Source organism: Chiloscyllium plagiosum, unplaced genomic scaffold, assembly GCF_037043375.1.
Source record: "Chiloscyllium plagiosum isolate Xiang-an unplaced genomic scaffold, Cpla_swu_hap1 HiC_scaffold_49, whole genome shotgun sequence".
Classification (NCBI taxonomy): domain Eukaryota; kingdom Metazoa; phylum Chordata; class Chondrichthyes; order Orectolobiformes; family Hemiscylliidae; genus Chiloscyllium; species Chiloscyllium plagiosum.
Window position 1 is genome coordinate 5472599 of NW_028270187.1, and position 21011 is coordinate 5493609.

The following is a 21011-nucleotide window of genomic DNA, read 5'->3' on the forward strand; positions in this document are numbered from 1 at the left end:
GAACATCAGGATTGGTAGTATAGTGGATAATGAAGAAGGTTATCGAAGATTACAAAGAAATCATGATCAATTGGGTCAATGGGCTGAAAGTGGCAGATGGTGTCTAATTTGGATAAATCTGAAGTAATGCACTTTGGTAAAACAAACAAAGACAGGAACTATACAATTAGAAGTAGAGCCATCAGTGGTCTTGCAGAACAGAGAAACCTAAGGGTTCAGGTACATAATTCTCTGAAGTTTGCATCACAGATAGATAGGGTGATTAAGAAGGCATTTCACGCACTTGCCTTTAGTGCTCAAACTTTTGATTCTAGGAGTTGGGATGTCCTATTGAGGTTGAACAGGACAGTGGTGAGGCCTGTTCTAGAGTACTGTGTCCAGTTCTGACTCCTTGTTATACGAAGGATATTATTAAATTGGAGAGAGTTTGGAAGAGATTTACCTGGATGCTGTCGAGGATGGAAGATTTAAGGTGAGACGAGAGAGATTTTATAAAGGCATAACTGGCAATTTTTCTTACGAAGTGGTTGGTGTGTGGAATGAACTTTCAGAATAAGTGGTGGATACGGACACAATTACAATGTTTAAAATATGTTTAGATAAGATCACGCAAGATCATAGGCCAACCACAGGCAGTTGGAACAGTTTAGTTTGGGATTATGTTTGGCATGGACTGTTTGGACTGAAGGGTCTGTTTCAGTGCTGTATGAATATGACTCTATGTGACTCCAGGCCCACAGCGGGGTGGTTGGGTCTCAAAGTGGAAACATAATTTTTGGGCTGATTGGTTCATTCCTGCTCTATTTTTTAAACTAAAAATCTGACTGCCTTCTTCGCTGCCTCAGACTGATTCCTGAGATGGCAGGACTGTCAGATGAGGAGAGACTGAATTAGTTAGGAGTATATTTACTCAAGTTTAGAAGAATTGGGGTGAGAGGAAACCAATAAATTCTAACAGGGTCAAAGCAGGAAGGAATTTCCCACTAACAGAGGTAAGGGAGAGGAGTTCAAAACAAATGGGTCATAGTCAAAATGAGACAGGATATGTAGGGCTGTGATGGGCAGAAATGTCTTCACTCAAGAAGTGGGGAGCCTGTGAAATTCTCCAACACAGAAAGCGGTCATGATGAGAACATTGAATATTGTTCAAGGAAGATTGGAATAGAGTACTTAGGGGCTAAAGAGAGAAAGTAGGAAAAGGGAGACTGAGTTGGGGGCTACTACTGGAGCAGGCTGGAGGGGCCGGGTGACCTATGCCTGCTCCCACTTGCTCGGTCCTTTAGCCCCTTTGATGAAGTGCAATTACAAAAATGGTCAGAAAATGCAACGAGCTTTGGATTAAAACATTGTCTGTTCCCTTGCAGAGGGAAGCTGACAGTCACGTGACTTACGCGTCGTTAATGCACCTTGAAAGGACAAGGGATCAAGATGTACGTGCCGGAAGGCAGGAAGATAATGGTTCGTCTATCTACCAGAACATTCGGAGGAGCTAGTCACAGAACTCTGCTGGTGAAGATTAAAAGTTCCTTCAGGTGGTGGGCATGATTTCATTTGCCATCATCAACTGAAGAAAAGAATGGACCAAATTAACACAGCACTCCATGTCAGAGAAATGGTGTCTGATTTCTCTCTCACTCTTGAGCACGAGTGAGAGAGAGAGAGAGGACAGGTGTAAATATAACAAAAGCATTTTTCATTCATACATTCCTGCATTGTAAAAATTGTGAATTCTTGTCCCAAAGGGAGGGGAGGGAGACAGACGATAAATTCCAGAAGTTGTTTACAGAAGAGGCTTGAGACAATGTAACATTTCAGCAATGTCTGCTTTTGCAAGCTTGATATCTGAGAGGCACAAATGTACAAAAACTGAAATAGCTCAGTGACTGGCTTCTAGGTCATAATCATAGAGATGGTGCAGCACAGAAACAGATCCTTCTATCCAACTTGTCCATATTGACAAGTTATCCTAAATTAATCTAATCTAATTTGCTAACATTCAGTCCATATCCCTCTAAATCCTTCCTATCATATATCCATTTAAATGTCTTTTAAATGTTGTAATTATACCAGCCTCCACCACTTCCTCTGGCAACTTATTCCAGAAATGCACCGTCGTCTATGTGGAAAAATTGCCCCTTAGGGCCCTTTTAAATCTTTCTCCTCTCACTGTAAACCTGCCTTCTAGTTCTGGACTCCCCTACCCCAGGGAGAAGACTGTGTTTACTTACAGTTTCCATGCCCCTCATGATTTAAAAAAAATCTCTAAGGTCACCCCTGCTCTTCTGACGCTCCACTGAAAACAACCCCAGCTTCTTCAGCCTCTCCCTATAGCTCAAAACCTTCAACCATGGCAACATCTTCGTCAATCATTTCTGAAATCTTTCAAGCTACACATCATCCTTCCCTAGCGAGGACACCAGAATTGCAATCAATATTCCAAAAGTGGAAGAACCAATGTCCTCAACATGATCTCTGAACTCCTATACTCAATGTGTGGTGCTGGAAAAGCACAGCAGGTTAGGTAGCAACAGAGAAGCAGGAGAGTCGATATTTCAAGCATAAACCCTTCATCAGGAATGACATTCCTGATGAAGGGCTTATGCCTGCCACATCAACTCTCCTGCTCATCAAATGCTGTCTGACTTGCTGTCCTTTTCCAGTGCCCCACTTTTAGACTCTGATCTCCAGCATCTGCAGTTCTCACTTTCTCCTACAGTCAATGCTTTGGCCAAAAGTAAAAGCATACCAAACCCCTTATTCACTATTCTATCTACCTGCACCAACACTTAAGGAAACACGAACCTGCACTCCAAGGTCTCCTTGTTCAGCAACACTCCTCGGACCTTACCATCAAGCGTATAAATCCAGTCCTGAATTGCCTTTCCAAAATGCAGGACCTCTTATTTATCTAAATTAAACTCAATCTGCTACTCCTCGGCCCATTCACCCATCTGATCACATTGCCCTTTTACTCTGAGATAACCTTTTTCGCTATCCACTACACCTCCAGTTTTGGTATGATCTGAAAATTTACGAACCATACATCCTATGTTCATATCCAAATCATTTACATAAACAATGAAAAGCAGAGAACCCAGCACCAATCCTTGTGGCACACCATTGGTCGCAGGCCTCCACTCTGAAAAGCAACTCTCCACCATGACCCTCTATCATCCATCTTCAAGCCAGTTCTGTATTCAAATGGCTAGTTCTCCCTGCTCATGCCTCCCTGTATTCAGTGTGAGCTATCCTTGATAACTAGTCCACCACGAGAAACTTGTCGAACACCTTACTGAGGTCCACAGAGATCAAGTCCATCACTCTTCCCTCATAAATCTTCTTTGTTACTTCTTCCAAAAAACTTGATCAAATTATGACTTGGAGGTACCAGTGTTGTACGGGGTGCGCAAAGTTACAAATCACCCAAAACCAGGAGAATGTTTTTTGAAAAATTACATTTATTTTGTTCAGAAACTGCAAGAAACCATGAAAACTCTGCAAAACTATACCGAGGGTTTGTCAGTCTAAGATAGCTTACAGAATTATATTTTAGTTTGCTCAAAAACTGTATGAAGCCATGCAAAACACTGCATAACTATAGACTGTATTTGTCAGTCTGACACAGCATTGGGACACAGACAGACTTCACACCTTTGTTTAAAAAGATGAGCTATCTTGAGAATGTAATTTAAAAGAATTTCTGGAATTTACAAATCAAAAACAGAAACAGCATATTCCATTATGAAAGATGAAAGTTTTATTCTAAAATTGTTTACTGTATCACACCTCCCTGACATTGGACTCCTTTGGCTATAAATTCTATGAGCATGGTCTTCACCTCCACAACCACCTGATAAAGGAACGGCGCTGCGAAAGCTAGTGCTTCCACATAAACCTTTTGGACTATAACCTGGTGTTGTGTGATTTTTAACTCAATCAGGTTAGTGAGACATGACTTCCCACACACAAAGCTATGTTGACTATCCCTGATCAGTCCTTCTCTTTGCAAATACATATAAATCCTGTCCATCAGGATTCCCTCCAACTACTTGTCCACCACTAATGTCAGGCTCAATGCTCTTTACTTCCTTGGCTTTTCCTTAACACCTTTCTCAAACAATGGCATCATGTTAGCCAACCTCCAGTCTTCCAGAACCTCACTGGTGACTATCGATGATGCAAATAGAGTTCTAGGGTACACCTGATCAAATCTGGAGATTTATCCACCTTCACGCATTTTAGGACATCTAACACCTTTTCATATGTAATATGAACTATTTCCAAGGTGTTCCCATCAATTTCCACACATTCTACATCTTCCATGTCCTCTTCCACAGTAAACACCGATAAATGCTCATTTATTATCTCCCCCATCTCCTGCGGTTCCACACATACTGCCTTGTTAATCTTTGTGGTGCCATATTCTCTGCCTTATTAAAATTTTGTTCTCAATGTATTTATGAAATCCCTTTGGATTCTCCTTAACTGTATTTGCCAAAACTATCTCATGTCCCATTTTTGCCCTCCTGATTTCCCTCTTAAGTAGTATACTGCCTTAAGATACTTGTCAGGATTGATCTCTGCTGTCCATGCCTGACACATGCTCCTTTATTTTCCTTGACGAAAACTTCAATTTCTCCGGTCATCCAGCATTCCTTACAACTACCAGTCTTGCCTTCACCCTAACAGGAACACACTGTGTCTGGACTCTCGTTATCTCATTTTGAAGGCTTCACATTTTCCTGCAAATATCCGCTCCCAACCAACTTTTTAAACTTCTTGCCTAATACTGTCAAAATTCACCTTCCTCCAATTTAGAACTTTAGTTTTTAGATCCGGTCTATCCTTTTCCATCACTATTTGAAAACAAATAGAATTAAATGTAGAATGCCTACAATGTGGAAACAGGCCCTTCGGCCCCACAGGTCCACATTGACTCACCAAAGAGTATCCAACCAGACCCATTCCCCTATCCTATTACTCTACATTTCCCTGACTAATGCACCTAACTTACACATCCCTGAACACTACAGGCAATTTAGCATGGCCAATTCACCTAATCTGCACATCTTTGGATGTGGGAGGAAACCAGAGCACCTAGAGGAAACCAATGCAGAAACAGGGAGAATGTGCAAACTCCACACAGTCATCCGAGGATGGAATCAAACTTGGGTATTTGATGCTGTGAGGCAGCAGTGCTAACCACTGAGCCATCCCCGGTCGCTGGGCCTTAAGTTCTCCCCCACTGACATTTCTGTCACTTGCCCTGCCTTATTTCCCAAGAGTAGGTCAAATCTTGCACCTTCTCTCGTAGGTACACCCACCTACCGAATCAGAAAGTTTACTTGCACACAATTAGCAAATTCCTCTCCATCTAAACCCTTAGCATGATGGGAGTCCCAGTCTATGTTTGGAAAGTTAAAATCCCTTACCATAACCACCACATTATTTTTACAGATAAGTGTGATCTCCTTACAACTTTGTTTCTCAATTTCTTACTGATGTTTAGTGGTGGTTGGGGGGGGGGGGAAGAAGAGAAGGGGGTCGATAGTACAATCCCAATTAGGTAATCATCTCTTTCTTATTGCTCATTTCCACGCAAATAATTTCCCTGGATGTCTTAGTAGGAATGTGCTCCCTCAGTACAGCATTAGTCTTATTCCTTCTCAAAAACGCCACCCCACTTTCTCTCTTGCCCCCCTTTCTATCACTCTGATACAATTTGTATCCTGCAATATTAAGCTGCCAGTCCTGTGCATCTCTGAACCATATCTTTGTAATTGCTATGATATACAAGTCCTATGTTTCTAAAATGCCTGGAGTTCATCTGCCTTACCTGTTAGGCCTCTTGCATTGAAACAAATGCAGTTTAATTTATCAGTCTTACCTCAATCTCTGCCTGCCCTGACTGTTTGAAAGGCTCCTTTTCCCAACTGTACCAGTCTTAGATTGATTCCTTTTCTCACTATCTTCCTGGGTCCCACCGACATCCCCCCCCCCCCCCCCCCCCCCCCCCGCTCCCGCCCCCCCACCACCCCAGAAGAGATTCCAATGACCCAACAATGTGAACCCTTCTCCCCTGCACCAGCTCCTCAGCCACACACTTATCTGCTCTATTCTCCTATTCCTACATTCACTAGCTCGTACTAAGCTCGAGGACATTCTTTTTAAATTCCTGCCTAATTTCCTATATTCGTCCTTCAGTCTCATCCTTTTCCCTTATATAGTTAGTTCCAATGTGTACAACGACTTCCTTCTAGTCCCTCTCCCCTTAATCCTGGCTCAGAGTCAACACTATATTCTGATTTCTCACTGTCAGCCACAGAAACATCTGTGTTGGCCTCTGCCTAATGAGTTCCCTATCATAATCGATCGCTTGGAACGTTACTGACTCCTTGCTACATTAGAGCCAGTCTCAGTACACGAAACTTGGCTGTTCATGCTACATTTCCCCTGAGAGTCCATCACCTCCTCTAATTTCTAGGTGTACCACCTTGTTCAGGATCTGTCGCAGCATTGGAATTCTGTGTGGCTAGGCTTATTCCAAAATCAAGAGTTTACTAAATATCACACTGACCCACTGTGATTTCAAAATGTTTGTTGTTTGAGAATAAAATCAACAAAGTTATTGGATGGAACTTCACGTTAGTTGGTTTCATTGTATTTCCACTGTACTCAAGATAAATGAGAATGTTCCAGATAGGCAGCATCGTAACCACTAGGTACTGAAATTATAAAACGATATTCATTTTTCAGTGAATGGGGAAAACAAATGGGGATGTAGCTCAATGTACACAAGTGGAAAATCACTAACATAACGTGGGTAATGATTTCTAAAGGGTCATACCAGTTTTGGAACTGCAAAAGGAATTGATCCCAGGCCAATTTTAATTTTGCAGTGCAGACTTACAATAATCTGATGCTTTAACCTCATTCCTCATGGAGGGCTTCTGCCCAAAATGTCGATTCTCCTGCTCCTTGGATGCTGCCTGAGCAGCTGTGCTTTTCCAGCACAGGTTGAACAAACAGATTAGTTTCCTGTTATTTATTCTGTGTTTTGCAGTCACCTTATGATGTCTTCTCATTTTCTTTCTGATCTATCTGTGCTGAGTCAATCTTGATCTGATGCCATTTGGAAATCTAAATATTCTTCTGTCCGTCCCTGACTATGTGAGTGTCTGCTTGTTTCTTTCCCTTCTTTCAGAGCACTTGGAAACTTTCTCATTCATCATTTTTGGATTTGGTCATGGTGGCTACATTGTCCCATGTTTTTGCCCCTCTCCTATCTGGTTTTACTGTATATAAATCACCTGCATCCCACCCTGCCAATGAGATTCCAGTCTGTAAGCCACTCCCAGTTATCTGTTATTCTAAATGCAAACCTTCCGATCCCCTTGATTTGAGTCACTACTGAATATCTCATATTCTATATATAGACCACCTCTATCGACTTGATAAGATTCCAGATGACAACTCACACCTAAGTGTATGTTATTCCATGTATAAACCACCCTGAAAACTTCGATTGGATTTGAACCTGAAATTCAATCATATGTGAACACCGAATTTCTCGAAAAGATTTTAGTATGTAACTCACTCGTCAGTATCGATTTTTCGAAACGTATACCAACTTCAACCTCTCAATTAGATTCCAATTTGTAATTCAATTTCCTGCTTCTGTTATTCTAAACATCAACCACGCCGAATGCCAGTCTACAATTCACCCTTGGGGATATGTTATTCCATAGTAAAACATCTGGAACCCCACTTAAGATTCCAATCTGCATCTCAGTCCCAGATATCTGCTATTCCACGTAAAAATCACATCAAATCCGTGATTAGATTCCGCTTTGTATCTTATTCCTGGATATCTCTACATAAACTATGCTGAACCTTTCAATTAGATTGCAGTCTGTAGTTCTCTCCCCAGCATCTATACGTAAATCACCCGAGCCCCTCAATCATTTTCTCATCTGTATTGCACTCTTTGATACAGTTACTCTGTATATAAACTACCCCAAATACCTCCATTAGATTCCAGACTGTAACCCAGCAGAGCATAAAACTATGATATAGTACCAATTATAGGTCATTCAGCCAATAAAACTTGTTTTGCCATTTGATCGAGACGGACATGTTTCTCAACCCCATTCTCCTGCAATCTCCTGTAACTCTTGAATCCCTTACAAAATAAGAAATTATCCATTTCTGTCTTAAATACACTCAATGACTCAGACTCCACAGCTTTTTGCAGTAATGAGTTCCACAGATTCCCCACTGTCTGGCTGAAGAAATTCCTCCTCATCTCAGTTCTAAAGGGACATCCCTTCATGCTGAGGCTGTGCCTTCGGATCCTCATCTCTCCTACTTATGGAAATATCTTCTCAATGTCCACTCCATCCAGATCTTTCAGTATTCTCCAAGTTTCAATCAGATTCTCCCTTATCCTTCTAAACTCCATTGGGTTCAGACTCAAGAGTCCTCAACCTCTCCTCATATGACAAGTTCCTCATCCCTGGGATCTTTCTTGTAAACTCACTCTGGACTCACTCCAAGTTCAGCACAACTTCCCTTCGATAGGGGACCCAAAACTGCTCACAATGTCCCAAATGTGGTCTGACCAGAGCCTTATACAGCCTCAGCAGTACATCCCTGCTCTTGTATTCTAACCCTCCCGAAGTGAATGCTGACATTACATTTGCCTTCCTAACCGCCAACTGAACCTGCCTGTTAACCTGAAGAGAATCCTGAACTCGGACTCCCAACTCCCTTTGTGCTTCAGATTTCCGAAACCTTTCCCCATTTAGGAAACAGTCTCCACCTCTATTTTTCTAATCCCATTGCATACCCTCCCACACTGTCATCCATCTGCCAACCGAACCTTAATAGGATCCTGAACTCGGACTCACCCCCGAGGACCTTGTTTGTGCTTCAGGCCTGGCAGCATCTGTCCAGAGACAGACAGAGAGAAAGCGGAGTCAACATTTCGAGTCCGGAGCAGCCGTCCTTCGGGAGAGTGGCCTTTGGTCTTGATGTGCCGCCACACAATTTCTTGTTCACTCCCACCTCTCTGTCTGTGTGTATTTGTCATTATTATTGAGTTTGGCGAGTCCCGGAGCCGGCCCTGTTGTTTCTCTCTCCTGAAAGGGTTGTCCCTTTAAAGAGCCTTTCCCCTGAAGCAGCTGCTAACGGTCACTTGGGGCACGAGGCGGCCGTTAACCGCCATCTCGCGCGGGGCCTGAAGCTAAAATGGCGCCGGGGCCACGCGGGAAGGAAAAGCGCCGAGGGATAGCGGACTGTGTCAACATGTCCCGTTCCCGAGGGTCAGGATGGTGGTTATTGGGGGGTGGAGGGGGACAGGAGAGATTCCCCCTCCCAGTGAGGCATCTTGTACAAACCGGGAGGTCTCTCTCCGTCTCCCTATCTCTATACATCTATCTCTCTCTGTAACTGACTGTCCATGACTTGCTTTTACTCTGACTATGTCGATTAATCTCGATTACTCTGTGATCTTGTGTCTGTCTATGTCTCTCTCTGACTATGTTTCTTTCTAACCAAGTCTCTTTGTTTCTCCCTGCCTCTCTATGACTTTCTGACTCTCTCAGTGACTCTGTAATTCTCTCTGACTGGTGGGAGTACTGTTTGTTGCTGAACACATCAACAACTCCTGCCTCAGAAAAGTGCCTAATCGTTTTGTTTAATCACAGCATCCTTGTGTCAGGCCGAGAGCTGAGTGCCCATCTGGAATTGAGGCAGTGGAGGGAGACAGCACGTTAAACAACTCGGTTCCATCCCATTTCAATATATTTTCTACAAGGATGGTGAGGAGATTTACTGGAATACTCCAACTACAGCAGGACTGTACACACAATCATCAACATCAGCAAAAATCAAGATGGCAATTAGCGCCCTGCTGTTTCTAACCAGCAGGCAGGGTCTCTCCTGAACAGCAAATTCCTCGCTGTTTCACTGATTTTTGAGTGTCTAAGCAACTCTATACAAATCCACATTATCAGAGCAATGTGATAACGCTGGGGGAGCATGCAGAGGGAGATTTACCAGGATGTTGCCTTGGGGGCTGGAGAGTTTCAGTGATATAGAGAGATTGGATAGACTGGTGTTGTTTTCCTTAGAGCAGAGGAGATGAAGAGTCTGGTGACATGATTGAGATGTATGAAATGACGAGTAGTGCAGATAAGATAGGCAGGAAGAAACATTTTCCCCCTTGATGGAGAGAAGGGGCAGAGATTGAAGGTAAGGGCCAGGAGGTTTCGAGGGGGATGTGATGGAAAACATTTTCATCCAGAGGATGGTGGGTAATCTGGAACCCACTGCCTGGAAGAGTGGGAGAGGCAGAAATCCTCATCACATTGAGGAAGGACGTGGATGTCCACTTGTGATGCCAAAGCTAGAATCAGATTAAGTGGTCCTTTACGTTTCACTTGTATTCTCCTGCAGAAATAGAGGCTTGGTTAAGGTGAATAGCCATGGTTTTTTCCGAAGGGTGGGGGAGTCCAAAACTAGAGGGCATTGGTTTAAGGTGAGAGGGAAAGATTGAAAAGTGACCTGAGGGGTAAGTTTTTCACACAGTTGATGATGCATATTTGGAATGAATTGCCAGAGTAAGTGGTGGAATCGGGTACGTTTACAACCTCTAAAAGAGATTTGGAAAGATACATGGATAGGAAAGATTTAGACGAACTTGGGCTAAATGCAAACTCTTTCATTTGTGAGACCTGGTCAGCATGGAAGCATTGGGCCGACGGGCCTATTTCCATGCTGTATCTCCGTGACTGGGAAAATGGTATTAGAGAATAGAGAGTTGGTTGCTTCTGACCGACATGGATTCATTTGGCCGAAGGTCCTGTTTCTGTGCTGTAGACCTCTGATTCCTTGTTAAGCAGTCCATCAGAGAATGGTAAAAGCTTAGACAATACGAGCTGAGGAGGCTGATGGTAACGCCAAAGATGTTCATTGTAGGGTTGGTTGGGGACAGTGATGGTAACCCCCAGGATTTTGATAGGGGGGTGGAGTTGGGGAGTGACAATAACCCTCAGGATGTTGATAATGGGGTGGGGACATTGATGGAAACATTCAAAATGTTGATAGTGGGTGTGGCAACAGTGAGAGGGACTAGATTAGTTATTTCTCCAGGTTATTTCTCCTTTCTATCAATTATTATCCTGTCATTGAAGATAACGTCCATGAAAAAAGAGACAATTTCAGCATCTGATCTTTTATTTCCTTTTTGTCTTGTTTTGTTCCAGTTCCTGGGGCTTTCCTCACCCCCAGAGCCAATAAAACTGAGGTTCTGATTGGGAGTCGTTCCGTTCTAGAGTGTGTATTGAGCCAAGGTACTGGACCCTATTTTCAACAGAAAGCCTTAAACAATGCCAGTGGGAATGACAACTCTAGCTCAGACAGGACAGAGATGGTCATTGAATCATCCCAGTCCCAGCACCAAGGCCGATACCAGTGCGTCATGGTCAACAAGGGTCAATATTTAATGTGTTCAGTAATTCCATCAACCTCACAGTGCCAGGTAATCCATTCTTCATCTGCAATCTGAGCTCGTTCTTCACTGGGGTCCAGCTGAAGACTTGACATGAACATTTTTAAAATAAAATGCTTCAGAAACTCAGCAAGTCTGGCAACATCTGTGGAGAGAAACAGACTTAATGTTACAGGTTATAAACACAAAGTGCTGGAAAAACTCAGCAGGTCTGGCAGCAGCTGTGTGGAGAGAGAGAGAGAGAGAAACATCCTTTCTCAGATAAGGGAGATCTTCATAGCGAGAGGATTCAAGTCCAGGAGCCGGGGTGGCTTGTTACAATTGGACAAGGTGATATCACACCTTGGAGACCTGTGTGCATTTTGGGGTCTCCTTATCTGTTGAACAATATTGTGCCTATGGAGGGAGTACAGCAAAGATTGCCCAAAGTCTTTCCTGGGATGGCAGGACTGACAGATGGAGAGGGACTAGATTAGTTATGATATTCACTGGAGTTTAGAAGAATTATAGGGGAATGTCATAAAAATCTATAAATTTGAACATGGATGAGACAGAGTAAAGACAGGAAGGGTGTTCCTGGTGACCGGGCAGAGAGTCCAGAACCAGGGAGTCACAGTCTAAAGGAGACGGGGCAGCACTGAAATGGAGAGAAATGTCTTTACCCAGAGAGTGGGGAGCCTGTGGAATTCTCTGCCACAGAAAGCAGTCAGGGCCAGAACACTGAATGTTGTTCAGGAAGGAGTTGGATAGAGCTCTTGGGGGCTAAAGGGAGAGTGCGAGAAGACACAGGACCAAGTTGGGTGATCAGCCATGATCCCATTGAATGGGTAGAGCGGGCTGGAGGGGCCGAATGGCCTCCTCACGATGATATTTCACTGTGAATGGCCCAGTTGCTGCTGACAGGTTTTGGACAAAGGGAAGTTTTGCCTCAATATATGTAGGCCTTGAAATGAGGGACAATAATTTCCAGTCAACAATTTAGAGAGTGTAGATGCAGCGTGATCTTTTGAGTTTAGCATCGAATAGTCTGGCTTGGATTGGTGGGATGTTGTTATTGAGAGAGGCTGCACAGAAACAGTGATGTCACTGCAATGATGAGGATTTGGAACGATGTTTACAGTCACAAGGGTTTCCCTCCAAATGGATGGGTGTTGGCAGGGAGTCAGGGCAACAGGGAACAGGAAACACTGGGGTTGGTGTTTGCTGAAGGGATGATGTTATTGACAGGAAATCCCTCTCTGAATCCAGCACAGGAACACAGCGTTGAGATGGCAGCACTCATTGTCCCAATGTTTCTGATCCTTTCACTTGTCACATTGTTTCCTGTTCTGGAGTTTAATTGGAAGCAATGTGGGTGAGACACTCTAGCAGGTAATGCTGGTGATCGTTCTCCAGTTGGGACTAGACGTGGGTTTCAAATTAATGTTGCTCACAGTAGGTGTATGAGGGCGTGTGTATGAGAGAGTATGAGTGCTAGTGTGAGTGAGAGTATGAAGGTCTCTGAGAGAGACACACGTTCTCGTTGACTCACACACATACACATTCACTCACTTCTGCATTGCACCTTGTAGACAACACTTGAGAAGCCAAACACCATCCAGAGGCAACACAGCCCCTGCTTGATTGGCACCACATCCATAAACATCCACTCCCACCACCACTGGTGCTCAGTAGCAGCAGTGTGTACCATCTATGAGATGCACTGCAGAAATTCAAAAGTCCTCAGGCAACACCTTCCAAACCCACAACCACTTCCATCTCGAAGGGCAAAGACATGAGAATACCACCTTCTGCAATTTTCCCCCTGAGCCACACCATCTCAACTTGGAAATATATCAACTGTTCATTTAATGTTGCTGGGTCAACATCCTGGAATTCCCTCTCTAATGGTATCGTGGGTCTACCTACTGCACAAGGACTGCAGTGGTTCAAGAAGACAGCTAACTACCTCCTTCTCAAGGGGCCAACGAGGGATGGATAATAAATTCTCGGCCCAGCCAGTGATTTCCACAATCCACAAGTGAATTTAAAAACAAATAGTAAAACACTGTGGGAACGTGCTTTGTGAGGATGTGGGCAGGCTGAACAAGTGGCAGGTGAAATTACTTGGGGAGACATACAAAGTAATGTGTTGTGTTCAGTGGAGTGGTCAGCTCAGATATAAACTAAAGGTTAAAATTGGAATAATTGTTACTTGCGCATCAGTCAAATCAGTCAGATTCATTTGCAAGCAGGTGAAGTTGAATATCTACAGTAAAACTTTCCCATGTTCTTTCTCCCTCATTTTCTCCAGCTAATTCTTCCAACAGTTCTCGGCGGCACAGGTAAGTTAGTGAGATGGTTAGCAACTTCGAACAGCATTCAAACACTGTCCAAATGGGCTGAAAATCACTCTGGGGTGCAAACCCAGCAATTGTACATTTGTTAGACAAATGGGAGCAAATGGATCATTGTGTCTGACTCGTTTGCAAATCTAAAGCACAACAGTTCAAATCGAGGATGTACTATCAATTTCCGTTAGACACTGAACTGAGCTTTGGTCAGTCCCATCAGTGGTGAGGCTATCCATTGTAGTTGGAAGAATTGAAAAAGGCAAGTTGTCATCTGAATGCGAGAGAAAGTTCAAATTATGTCAATGCAAAGGGATCAGGGTGTCCTTGTGCATGAATCTCAAAGTAGTGTACAGCTACAGTGGGTCATAAGGGTCATAAACTACATCCCCCCTTATTTGAGGAGGGATGTAGTTTAGATTAGATTACTTACAGTGTGGAAACAGGCCCTTCGGCCCAACAAGTCCACACCGCCCCGCCGAAGCACAACCCACCCATACCCCTACATTTACCCTTACCTAACACTACAGGCAATTTAGCATGGCCAATTAACCTGACCTGCACATCTTTGGACTGTGGGAGGAAACCGGAGCACCCGGAGGAAACCCACGCAGACACGGGGAGAATGTGCAAACTCCACACAGTCAGTCGCCTGAGGCGGGTATTGAACCCGGGTCTCTGGCGCTGTGAGGCAGCAGTGCTAACCACTGTGCCACCGTGCCACGCTTGGGTTCAGAGGAGATTCACTGAATTGATTGCCAAGATGAAAAGTTAATCTTGTACAATTTTGATCTCTTGAGGACAGATGCAGTTACACTGGAGGCAGTTCTGAAGAGATTCACTCAATTGTTTTCAGAGATGAAGGGTATCTTAGATGAAAGATTGAGCAATTTCTCTGGAGTTTGGAAGAGAGGCGAACTAACTGAGGATTATAATATGTTAAAGTGGGGATTGACAAAGGAGATGGATGTTTGCTCATTTGGGAGAACCCAGAAAGAGACGGTATTGTTTCAGGATAAGGGGCTGGACAGAATGAAAACAGAGATAAGGAGGGATGAATTTTCTCAAATGAGGATGGGGTTTTACATCTGAGGGAACACCCCTCACCCCACCACCAACGTCATCACCCAGGACACTGCATAAATTGAAGGAGGAGACAGACAGATTGTTAGTCAGTGATGGGTTAAAGAGAATGTGGGCTGGTAGGTGGATTTGATGCTGAAATGGGATCAACTACGACTGTATGGAATAGGGGAGCAGTTTCCTGAGGGGCCAAATGGACTCAACTTGTCCTAGCCTGTATGTTTTGTGGAGTTATTTTGTTAGTTAATAGCAAGGAAATGAAACCGAACTACGAGGAGGGAGAAAATGCAGTTTGACTTGACAAAATAGGTTCTAATTTGTGAACATTGGAAAATAAAGACAAAAATGATTTAATACAAATTTGGTGAAGGACGTTGGATGAAAGAAATGAAAAGACAATACAAAGTAGCGGGGTAAAATTCTAAAGGAGGTGCAGGAACAGAAGGAGCTGGGAGTATATGTGCACAGATCAGTGAAGGTGGCATATCAGGGGAAGAGGGGTTAATAAAACACACAGCATCCTCAGCTTTATTAACCAGGGCATAGAGTCAGAGAAAAGGGAGGTAATACTGAACTTGTACAAGACACTTGTTAGACCTCAGCTGGAGTGTCAGAGAGAAAGGGAGAGAGAATGACAACTGATAAGTGGTGGTTTAACCCGAGGGTTACCATGCCTCAGACGAAGGGCGCAGTGGAGAAGGAGACTCATTTATGGTAACCTCAGCCATGAGAGATTCAAACCCACGTTGTCGATGTTACTCTAAATTCCAAACTAGCCATCCAGCATCTGCAGTCATTGTTTTTACCTACCCTTTTTATCAAGCCAATCCAACACCCAACACAAAGCAGAGAGCAGGAAACAAGCTAATTCTGGTGACAGCACAAGTATTGAATGGAGTATATTATATCATATTGGAGATAAGCCTTTGATGTATTTCTTTGTATGTGTGCAACACCTTACCTTCACAGGCAACAGAAGCTGGATTTAGAAATACATTTGACAAAGGGAGTTGGCCTTCTATTACCCAGGCTGGTTTTGTTCTGTTCTGGACACCTTACTTAAGGAAGGATGTTTAAACCCTGGAGACAGTGTGAAGGAGATTTACGAGAATGATACCAGTGGTGAGGGATTTTAGATAAAGGGAAAGGTTCAAGAGATTGAGCTTATTTTCTTTTGTGCAGAGAAGATGAAGTGGTGACTTTATTGAGGTGTTGAAAGTTATGAACAATTCTGACAGGAGAAACAAAGTTATTGTTTCCCACTCGTTGGTCTGTTAGTAACTGGCTGGTCAGAATTTCAAGATTGTCAGTGAGAGTGTGAGATGAGGAGAAACTTATTTGGGTTGTTGGGTTTGGAATGTGCTGCTTGCGAGAGTGGTGGAAGCGGATTCCATAGGAGGTTTGAAAAGAGAGCTGGATATAAATTTGAAAGGGATGATTAGATTAGATTACTTACAGTGTGGATACAGGCCCTTCGGCCCAACAAGTCCACACCGACCCTCCGAAGAGCAACCCGTCCAGACCCATTCCCCTACACCTAACACTACGGGTAATTTAGCATGGCCAATTCACCTAACCTGCAAATTTTTGGACTGTGGGAGGAAACCATAGCACCCAGAGAAAACCCACGCAGACACGAGGAGAATGTGCAAACTCCACACAGACAGTTGCCTGAGGTGGAACTGGCGCTGCTAACCACTGTGCCACCGGCCATGTTAGAGGGCTACGGAGATAGGGCTGGAGAGTGGGACTAGCTGGGTAGCTCATCAGGAGCTGGATAAGACAGCAAAATTTTATGATTCTATGAACATAGAAGTTCTGAGCCACATTCTGGACAATTCCAGGAGGTCATTCGTTGGGACCTTGGCTCAGTGACCTTGTTGCCAGAGGTTTTTGTACACACACAGCAGCAAATTGTTATTGAGAGTGGGGTTGGAACTTGGTTGGGTAATGATGTGGAAATATTCATTTCAAAGGAGGCGGTGGGAAATCGAGCTGAGGGCACAAGTGAGGACAGACCTGAAAGAAATTTCCAATACAGAGATCGGGTCAAGCCGATTGAATGGTGAGTATGAATCTGTGAGCTGCTGATCCTACACCATCACGTGTTGGTCAGTGTTCATGCTGGTATACATCTGATTGGGAAGATCAACAAAAAAAAATCTCTTCCTGGAAGTGTTGGAGAGAGGGTTGGCTTGTTTCTTTTCCAACAGAGAAGGTTGATGGGGGAGGGGGACATGATAAAGGTGTGTAAGATCGTTACTGTTGTAGAGCAGAGAGCCCAAGGGATTCAGGTCCATAATTCTTTGAGGTTTGTGTCGCAGGTAAACAGGGTGTTTGAGGTGTTTCGAACATATGCGTTCATTGCTCAGATCATCGAATGTTGGAGTTCGGACACCCTGTTGTTGGGACTGGAGCATTTGAGTTATAAGGAGAGGCTGGATGGGCTGGGATTATTTTCACTGGAGCATAGAAGTTGGAGGGATATAGAGGTTTATGAAATCATGATGGGCATAGATGAGGTGAATGGCAGGTGTCTTTTCCCTCGGGTAGGGGACATCAAGACCAGGTGACATATTTTCCAGGTGAGTGGAGAAACATTTTTAAAAATGACATGAGGGGCAACATTTTTTTGACGGAGAGTGGTTCACGTGTGGATTGAACTGAGAGAGGAAGTGGCAGATACAGGGACAGTTACAATGTTTAAATGACATTTAAGTAATAAAAAGAATAGGGACAGTTTGGAGATATATGGGCCAAGTGCAAACAAATGGGACTAGTTTAGTTTGAGATTATGGACGGCATGGACTAATTGGATCCAAGGGTCTGTTTCCTTGCTTAGTGACTCTGTTATGAGGGACATGGACAGAGGGACAGGAAGCAGCTGTTTCCCTTAGTCGAAGGGTCAGTAACATAGTGAAGGGCATAATTTTTAAAGTGAAGGGCAAGAGGTTTAGAGAGGGATTTGACGATTGTTTCACCCAGAGGATGGTGGGGATCTGGAATGGGTGAAAATAAAGTATTTGGACTTTCAGTTTCTATTTGAAATCACTAATTGCTCTGGTGTGTGGAAATGCCATTTTGTAACTGCATGCGGTTCCATGATGTATTAATGTGGAATAGTCGTATCCAGGAGCAAGAGGAGGCCATTCAGCCCCTTGAGCGTGCTCCACCGTTCAATGGCTGATCTGTGACCTGACTCCACAGACCTGACTTTGGCCCCTATCCCCTTAATAACTTTGCTGAACAAAAAATGTATCTCTCAGATTTAAAATCTGCAACTGACCCAGCAGTGCTTGCTGTTTGTGGAAGAGAATTCCAAACTTTTCCCAGCATTTGTGCACAGTAGTACTTCCTAACATCTCTCCTGAACAGCCCGGCCCTAATTCTCCGGCTATGCTCTCCCTAGTTCTAGGATCCCTAACCAGTGGAAACACTTTCAATTTATACACCCTGTTAATATCTTCTATCAGATCATCCCTAAATTCTGGCAAGAAAAAGCTTAATTTGGGTAATCTCTCCTCGTAACTTAACCCCTGAAGACCAGGTATCATTCTTGTAAACTCACGCTGTACTCCCTCCCAGGCCAAACTATCCTTCCTCAGGTGTGGTGCCCAGATCTGCTCCAAGTGGGGTCTAACCAGGGTTTTGTATAACTACAGCATCCCTTCTGCATCCTTGTACACCTGATCTTTCAATATAAAGGCCAGCATTCCATTAGCTTTCTTCAGGCAATGAATGACACAAATAAAAGGAAACACAGAAATTGTTGGAGAAACTCAGCAGGGACAGATATTATTTGCCACCTGGGGACTGACTGTTTACTGTAAAACACCTTTCTATCTTTTCTTTTGATCCTTTATTTTTGCTGGGGCCGTGTACTGTTCAGTAAAGAACATGGGCACACGATGGCAACTATTCATTTTGTTTATAAACCTTGAGATTCTCGAACAAGGGGGTGTACTCTGAGAATTATTATTAAAGGGTGGAAAATCAAAGGCTTTCTGTATATCTGAGAGAGGCTGTGTGTGATGGGTATGACTCAACTTGGAATTTGTAGGGTAGACCCTGGGTTCATTCTGAGGAAGACAGAATAATATTGATGCGTCGTGATTTCATTCTTTTATTCCTTAGAGGGATATATACATATATAATATATATATAGATTGAGCCATTCCAACTACTTCAGTCTCAAGTCAGAAGTGAGATGGAATGCTCCCACTTTGCCTGAATAGTTGCAGCTCCAACAACACTCGAGAAGCTTGACATCATCGCAGGACAAAGCAGCTCCACTTGATTGGAACCACATCCACAAGCATCTACTCCCTCGACTACCCATGCTCAGTAGCAGCAGTGTGTACCATCTACAAGATGTACTGCGCAAATACACCAGAGATCCTCAGGCAGCACCTTCAAAACCCACAACCACTTCCACCTAGAAGGACAAGTGCAGCAGATACATGGGAACACCCATCCTTTACAAGTTCCCCTTCCGGCCACTCAGTGTCCTGACATGGAAATATAACACTGTTCCTTCAGTGTCATTGGGTCAAAATCCTGGTATTCCCTCCTTCCGGACAATTTGTGTCTATCTACAGCATGTGGACTGCAGCAGTTCAAGAAAACAGCTCATCCCTACCTTCTCAAGGGGGCAACTTGGGATGAATTGGGCAATAAATGCAGGGAGAAAGTGAGGACTGCAGATGCTGGAGATCAGAGCTGAAAAATGTGTTGCTGGAAAAGCGCAGCAGGTCAGGCAGCATCCAAGGAGCAGGAGAATCGACATTTCGGGCATAAGCCCTTCTTCAGGAATCGCTAGTGAGAAAGGCCAATTTTGATGGTATTAGGCAAGAACTTACAAAAGCTGATTGGGCGCAGATGTTCGCAGGTAATGGGACGGCTGGAAAATAGGAAGCCTTCAGAAATAGGATAATGAGAATCCAGAGAAAGTATACTCCTGTTAGGGTGAAAGGAAAGGCTGGTAGGTATAGGGAATGCTGGATGATTAAAAGAAATTGAGGGTTTGGTTAAGAAAAAGAAGGAAGCATATGTAAGGTATAGACAGGATAGATCGAGTGAATCCTTAGAAGAGTATAAAGGAAGTAGGAATATACATTCCTGAAGAAGGGTTTATGCCCGAAACGTCGATTCTCCTGCTCCTTGGATGCTGCCTGACCTGCTGCGCTTTTCCAGCAACACATTTTTCAATAAATTCTGGGCCCAGCAGGTGATGCCCATGTATCATAAGTGAATAATAGTAACAAAAAAAATTGTAAATTACCCTGGGGCCTCTATGTGAGCTTGTTCTGGGAGGGTGGGCACAAATTTTGTAGTGAATGTTGATGCAAAATACACATTCGATGTTATTGAGTCACCTGGTTTGCGAACTGCTTTGAAATGGTCGATATATATAGCTAAGAGCTTAGGTTTATATTCATGCTGGGTTGGGGCTGTGATCTTATTTGTTGCTCCATATTTAAGTTTGAGGCATTGTTTGCTGTTGGTTTAACCTTCTGATCACTAACCTTTCGGTTCCCTTTGCTTATTGTTTCTTGACTATAGATGACTCCAAAATGGATAGCAGTTTGGTGTACTCAGTTTTCACCATCTCAAAAATAAGAAACGCTGGTAAAGGATACAGTATGTATACTTTCATAACATTTCTGCTTCAGTGAAAGTGGAGATTTTCTCTAGTTTACCTTAACCCTCTAAAACCCAGCCACTTTTAAACATCGCTAGTGAGAAATGAGATAATGAGAATCCAGTGAAAGTATATTCCTGTAGGGTGAAAGGAAAGGCTGGTAGGTATAGGGAATGCTGGATGATTAAAGAAATTGAGGGTTTGGTTTAGAAAAAGAAAGAAGCATATGTAAGTTATAGACAGGATAGATCGAGTGAATCCTTAGAGTATAAAGGAAGTAGGAATATACTTTAGAGGGAAATCAGGAGGGCAAAAAGGGGACATGAGATAGCTTTGGCAAATAGAATTAAGGAGAATCCAAAGGGTTTTTACAAATACATTAAGGACAAAAAGGGGTAAATAGGGAGAGAATAGGGCCACTCAAAAATCAGCAAGGTGGCCTTTG

The 21011-nt window shown here is 43.5% G+C and overlaps 2 protein-coding genes and 1 pseudogene across 10 annotated transcripts in view; 1 reads left to right on the plus strand and 2 right to left on the minus strand.

Moving 5' to 3' along the window:
- LOC122544520 (Fc receptor-like protein 5) overlaps positions 1 to 3909 on the plus strand; it is a 101802-nt gene extending 97893 nt beyond the window's left edge. For all 7 annotated transcript variants that reach the window (XM_087984641.1, XM_087984637.1, XM_087984636.1 and 4 more), the window contains one exon: positions 1365 to 3909. In XM_087984641.1, the coding sequence (XP_087840767.1) occupies positions 1365 to 1493 (129 nt within the window). In that variant the 3' untranslated portion in view covers positions 1494 to 3909. The remainder of the gene's footprint in view (positions 1 to 1364) is intronic.
- LOC148135420 (uncharacterized) overlaps positions 1 to 21011 on the minus strand; it is a 560459-nt pseudogene that overhangs the window by 409553 nt on the left and 129895 nt on the right. The gene's annotated exons all lie outside the window — the stretch shown is intronic.
- Positions 10675 to 21011, minus strand: part of LOC122544631 (uncharacterized) — an 88441-nt gene continuing 78104 nt past the window's right edge. For both annotated transcript variants that reach the window (XM_087984715.1, XM_087984713.1), the window contains one exon: positions 10675 to 11657. The gene's annotated coding sequence lies outside the window, so the exon portion shown is untranslated. The remainder of the gene's footprint in view (positions 11658 to 21011) is intronic.